Genomic DNA, 6,174 nt, shown 5'->3' on the forward strand with positions numbered 1-6,174 from the left:
CTTGTGCTTTCCTTTGCATATTTGGCCATCAATAGACTTGAGTGATGGCTCTATGCGCCAGGGATCTGCCTCTAGTGTGGCTTCCACAAATTCTCTCATGTAACTCCTTGATGAGCAATTCAATTACTTTAGGATTTATGCATAATAGATATGGCCTTGAGAAGGAGCGTTTGTATAGTTTCTGGTCTTCTGACAGTCAGAACCTAAAAGCCTTTCTCCGTACCTTATCAGCTTTTGACTTTTCTTCAGGCAGGGTATCTTCCTTCAAGAACAGTACCACAGGGTCCATCCAACTAAGTCTTGCTTTGACCTGATGAACTTAGATCGTTTCTCTCCTCACCTTCGTAGGTTTGTACAAATCCTCTACAAGGATAACTCGAGGCAGGTTTTGCGTTAACAAGGTTACAAGTGTGTCTAGGGAATCAGCATGTGTGTTTCTGCTTTTAGGGATGTGCAACAAGTTAAAATATTCAAACCCTGATTGCAGGTGTCTAACTTGACTCAAGTACCCATGCATTCTTTCATCTTTCGCTTTGAATTCTCCTTTCATTTAGTTGACTACTAACCTTGAGTCCGAGAATATCTTTACTATCTTTTTGCCCTTTTTTTGAACCATGGCCATTTCTATCAGCAGAGCTTCATATTCAGCCTCATTATTTATAGCTGAGAAGTTCAGCCTTAATGACTTCTTAATAGTGATCTTCTCAGGGGATACCAGCACTAGCCCTACTCCGAAACCCTTATGATTTACTGCACTATCAATGTACATTTCCTAGGATAAGGGACCTCATTGGGAGATCATGCTAACCAATTTTCCATCCATATTTTATGTTGACGCTATTTCTTCTAATGGGGGTTCAGCGAACTCGGTCACCAGATCCGTGAGGACTTGACCCTTAATAGAGATACGAGGCATGTATTTGATGTCAAAAGCCCCTAGAACCGTGCCCCATTTAGTGATCCTTCCCATGTAATTAGCACTTCATAGTATAGTTTTAAGTGGAAGCTGGGTGAGGACGACAACTGTATGTGCTTAGAAATAATGGGGCAACTTTCGTGTACCATGCATTACTGCCAGGATGGCTTTCTCCAGTGGTAGATAATGAACCTCAGCCTCATGCAGCAACTTTCTCACATAATAAATTGGCCATTGTATGCCACGATTAACTCGTATTAACACCAAACTTACAGCATAAGGGGCCACAGCGATATAGGCAAACAGGACCTCATCCATTTCAGGATTGGACATGATATGTGGCCAAGTTAGATATTCTTTAAGTTGCTGGAAAGCTAAGGTACACTCCTCGGTCCACTCAAACCCTTTCCACTCATTAATCAGAAAGGTTTACACCTATCTGCTGACTGAGAGATAAACTGGTTCAAGGCCACGACCATTCCGATCAATTTCTAGACCTTTTTAGGATTCCGAAGTGGCTGCAAACTGCTAATAGCCTTGATTTGATCGGGATTAACCTCAATCCCTCTGTGGGTTACCATGTAACCTAAGAATTTGCTTGATCCCACACCAAACGAGCACTTGGAAGCATTTAGGCGCAACTTGTGTTTTCTAAGAACTTCAAAAATGTTTTCGAGATTCTTATATGCTCAGATACCACCTTACTTTTCACTACCACGTCGTTTATGTAGACTTTAATACTCTTACCCAATTGTGACTCAAACATCCTCGTCATCATCCTTTGGTAGGTAGATCCTGCATTTTTCAAACCAAATGACATCACCTTGTAGTGGTAGTTCCCAACGGAGGTTACGAAAGCGGTCTTTTCCTGATCATCCAAGGCTAATGGTATTTGGTGATACCCTTGAAAGGCGTCTAAGAAGCTTATCCGAGGATGGCCTACAATTGCATCTAACAGCTGATCTATCTTAGGTATAAGGAATGAATCTTTCAGGCAAGCCTTATTTAGGTCTATGAAGTCTACACACACTCGCCACTTCCTAATTTTCTTTTTTACCATCACAGTGTTAGCCAACCATTCAGGGTAGAAAACCTTGATTGCCTTTGCCCGTTTAAGCTTCATTACCTCATCTCTGACAGCATCTGTATGCTCTTTAGATGGGCAGCGAGACAGCTATTTTTTGGGAATGATGGCTGGGTTAACATTTAAATGATGGCAAATGAACTTCGGATCCACCCCCGTGGCCTCAATAGCAACTGTTGAAACCTTATTTTGTAACCCGCATTTAACCTCACTTGGAAGGTAAAAGAGTAATTTTGCCTTGGAAATATGCATCTTGACTCTGGCTATTAGATTCTCAATCACATTTCACCAAAATTATTTTGATGTTGTAATGATCAAATCGACTAGTCATAAACCTTAATCGCACTACCATATTGAAAGTTATTATCAAATCAAGTTTGAATGGCCGAGATGCACTATCACAAATTAAGTCTGATTATATGTTATTATGAACAATTGATTTCAATTGGTTATAAGCGTAATCAATTTGAGATCAATGATGTGTCATAATTTGATTGGTTAGGACTACATTTTATGGTGTGGTTGCATACACCTAATTAATTAGATAGTTAAACATTAATTATTCAATGAGTAATTTGTACAATTATCTTTTAATAGAGTAAATTTGGAACCAATTAAGTCTGAAATGGGAGTGATTGGAGCCATTTAATGTTAATTGGGAGCTAATTTGGAACATATTAATGTTAATTATGCTGAAACCATTTTCTAACAAATGACCTTTGCTCACCATTTCATCGATAGCTCTTAGAATACTTGGAATCTGTGAATGAGATTAATTTTCCTAGAAACTAGACATCCGGGGCTTTAGCTTTAATTTGAGCACAAGAATGAGATAATTTCGATTAGAATTGAGTTAGAAATGTTTTTTCGAAGTTGTTTTTACAAGTTGTTACAGCAGCTACGAGAAAATCGAATTTTGGCTTGATCCTCACTTCCACCGATCTCTCCATTTAATGCACCAGATTTTCCCCAAGGCTAAAATGATGTCTAAGTTCATGATTGTTTGTCAACGCTTATTAAATGGAATTCCATTCATATTTTCTCCACTACTACTATATAAACTCTCCGTCTCTTTCATTCCAAAGCACACAAAAAATCCCCCTCTTTTCTTTTCTCTTGAGTTCTAATAAAGTTGAGTAGTCTTGTCAAATCTTGGTTTTTCTGATAATCAAGGTATTGAGTGAGACTCACTCTCTCTCTCTCTCTCTCCTAGCTCTTCTTTTCCTCCACCCTTATGATCTCCCTCAAAAGTCTCCTCCTCCACCATATGGATCTTGCATGAAGGTATAATCCCTTTCCCTAATTGTTTTTTGTGTTGTCATGATGAGAGTTTAAGATTAAAGCATTATAGTAATCATTTAAATTCCCTTAAATATGTTTAAATGTTCTTAATTGTTCTTATATGTTCTTGGTTGTTCATCACATGCTCATGCATATCACTAGTTTTGATCTTAAATCTACATCAAAAATATGAAAAAGATGTTTGTTTAATAATAATTTTTTTTAAATCCTTAAATCTAGGATATCACCATCCATACACATTCATTAGAATTTATTTTTCAATCCAAATGAAATGCTTAATAAATTGAATTAGGGTTTATCACATGCACACATAATGAATTCAACATGCAAATTGATTGATTACATATTAGATGATGTGATATGAATGTTGGCCACTATAGTCTAGAATGCCAGTTTCACTGGGCAAGGTGGGTGCCTAAAACCTTCCCACCTTGTAACATAGCCTGTGAGCTTAGATTAAGGGTTGATAAATCAATACTTATCCTTATAATTTTCAATTTCTAGATTGTAATTAGGAAACAAAACCATATACTTTATCTTAGATTATATCTAGGACCAAAGCCATGTAATTTTCCTATGATCAATATAAATTCAATTTCAAATTAATAAAATGAGGAATTTTTCAATTTTGGTTTTCTTATTTATTTCAATAATTAAATAAGTGGCAACTCTATTGTAAAACCATTAATCTAAAGGGGAAAATATAATTAGTCGAACCTCCATTTTGAAAGGCAATAACACGACTCCACCCATTCACGTGGGTTTGGCCCAACACTCATAAAAACAGGAGTTGGGGGTGCAGTCTCTCACAATGTCCCATGCAAACACATCAATGTTTCTTCTGAGGAATTCTACTAACTCTTCCTTCTCTTGAGGAGGCAGCTGAGACCCAACCTGAAAGAACTTTTCTAGATTGTTACCAATAACAACCTTTACCAAGTCTTCACATTTCACCTCCTCGATTGAATCATCAATGGGTAACGCTAGAGGTTTTAATTGCTATAAATCCTTTTTAACATGGGCCGAGGACTCAGCCTTGAGTTTATGCTAGATGGCGGCCATCAAGCATTGTCTAGCTACAGACTGATCTCCTAGGATCTCCTTAACCTGGCCTTCAGACAGATATTTAACCTTCTAGTGCAGAGTAAAAGAAATGGCTCTTAGTGTATGAAGCCAAGGTCTCACCACAATTGCTATATAAGGTGAATAAGCATCCACAACAATAAAATTCACCTTTACCACTTTAGAACTGTCTGCATGGGTAGTCTAATTTGGCCCATCGGGATGACAATTTTCCCATCAAAACTCACCAGAGGTGAACTGTAGGGCGTTAGGTCCTCGGGTTTCAAGTTCAACTCCTTATATAAGTCGAGGTATATTATCTCGGCCCCACTGCCTTGGTCCACTATCACATTCTTCACATCATATCCCTCAATTCTGAGGGTAATCACCAAAGCATCATCGTGAGGCTGAATGGTTCCAATTTTATCCTCACCCGAGAAGCCCAATACTGGTTAAATTTCCATTCTAGCCCTTTTCGGCTCTTGATTAGCGTCCTCGCTAGATAGCCGAGCCACGGACATTACTCTGGACAGGCAGGACCTAGTTCTCCCTGGTGCAGCGAAGATGACATTTATAGTTCTCAAGGGGGGTCTGGAAGAATCATCTCTCCTAGATTCTGAGTTTGCCTGGCCCCCCTAACCACTGGAGTGATGTAAGAGTTGTTTTAATTTACCTACGTGGACAAGTTGGTCTAGGTGGTCCCACAAACTCTTACACTCTTCTATGGCATGTCCATGATCTTGATGGTATTGGCAATAGAGGTTGTGGTTGCGCCTTACAGGGTTTCCCACCATTCTATTTGGCCGTTTAAAGAATGGCTCATTCTTAATCTTCTTCAAAACTTGATGCACCAACTCTCGGAACATAGCGTTGACTGCCTGAAGATTCGCCGATCCTGATTGTCCAACAAAATCTCTCCATGGTCTGTTGTTATTGTACTGATCTGACCTGAAATCCCTCCTCTCCTGAGGGATAACCTTATCCTTTCCTTTCCCCTGCTGTTGATCTTCTTCAACTCTTTTACACTTATTAATCTTGTCCATCAGTTGGCGCACATTGGTGATAGGTTTGCCAGTCAGAGATTTCCTTAAACTGTGCTCGGCTGAGAGGCCAAGCTTAAAAGTACTGAGGGCCACCTTGTCAAAGTCACCATCCATCTCATTGAACATTTCCCAGTACCTATCCAAATACGTTTTCAGGGTCTTGCTATCTCGCATGTTTAAGGATATTAGGGAAGCCAAAGGCCGAGGAACCCTGCGACAGGTGACAAAACGAGAACCAAATGCCTGGGTGAGCTCTTTGAAGGAACTTATAGAATCTGCTCTCAGGCTATCGAACCATCTCATTGCGACTGGTCCTAGACTTGATAGGAAAACCTTGCACATTAAGGCTGTGTTTGTTTTGACTTCAAAGTACTTCCGGAAAACCATTTCCGTAAAATTTGAGTGTTTGGATGATTAGGAAAATTCGGTCAACTGAAAATGAATTCACCTTTGACCGTAAAATAGACCTCCCCAGGCGGAAATCATTTTCCGTCCGTATTTTCACTTCAAATTGTTTCTGAAAAGAGAGAGAGAGAGAGAGAGAGAGAGAGAGAGAGCGAGAGGAAGAACCCAGCACCAGATCAAGCTAGAGACGTCACCGGCAAACCCCGAGCACCGCGCCGATCTCGCCTTCGATCGCACCGCGCGATCTCGCCACGAACGGGGAACCCCGAACCCAGAACCCATCGAGGCGCACCGTCGATCTCGCCACGAACCCAGAACCTATCATCATCGTCGATCTCACCACAAACCCAGAACCCATCGCC

The 6,174-nt window shown here is 40.0% G+C and overlaps 1 protein-coding gene across 1 annotated transcript; it reads right to left on the reverse strand.

Moving 5' to 3' along the window:
- Window positions 1-4,999: 4,999 nt before the first annotated feature.
- On the reverse strand, window positions 5,000-5,794 carry LOC136064590 (uncharacterized). The gene has a single exon (XM_065766519.1). The coding sequence runs from the start codon at window positions 5,792-5,794 to the stop codon at window positions 5,000-5,002; it is 795 nt and encodes a 264-aa protein (XP_065622591.1).
- Window positions 5,795-6,174: the final 380 nt, after the last annotated feature.

The sequence above is a fragment of the Quercus suber genome, unplaced genomic scaffold, assembly GCF_002906115.3.
Source record: "Quercus suber isolate HL8 unplaced genomic scaffold, Cork oak 2.0 scaffold_713, whole genome shotgun sequence".
In the NCBI taxonomy this organism is placed as follows: Eukaryota; Viridiplantae; Streptophyta; class Magnoliopsida; order Fagales; family Fagaceae; genus Quercus; species Quercus suber.

What these genes read in the sequence shown, in the direction of transcription:
- LOC136064590 (XM_065766519.1), bottom strand. Translation starts at nt 5,794, where the DNA reads ATGGTTTTCCGGAAGTACTTTGAAGTCAAAACAAACACAGCCTTAATG.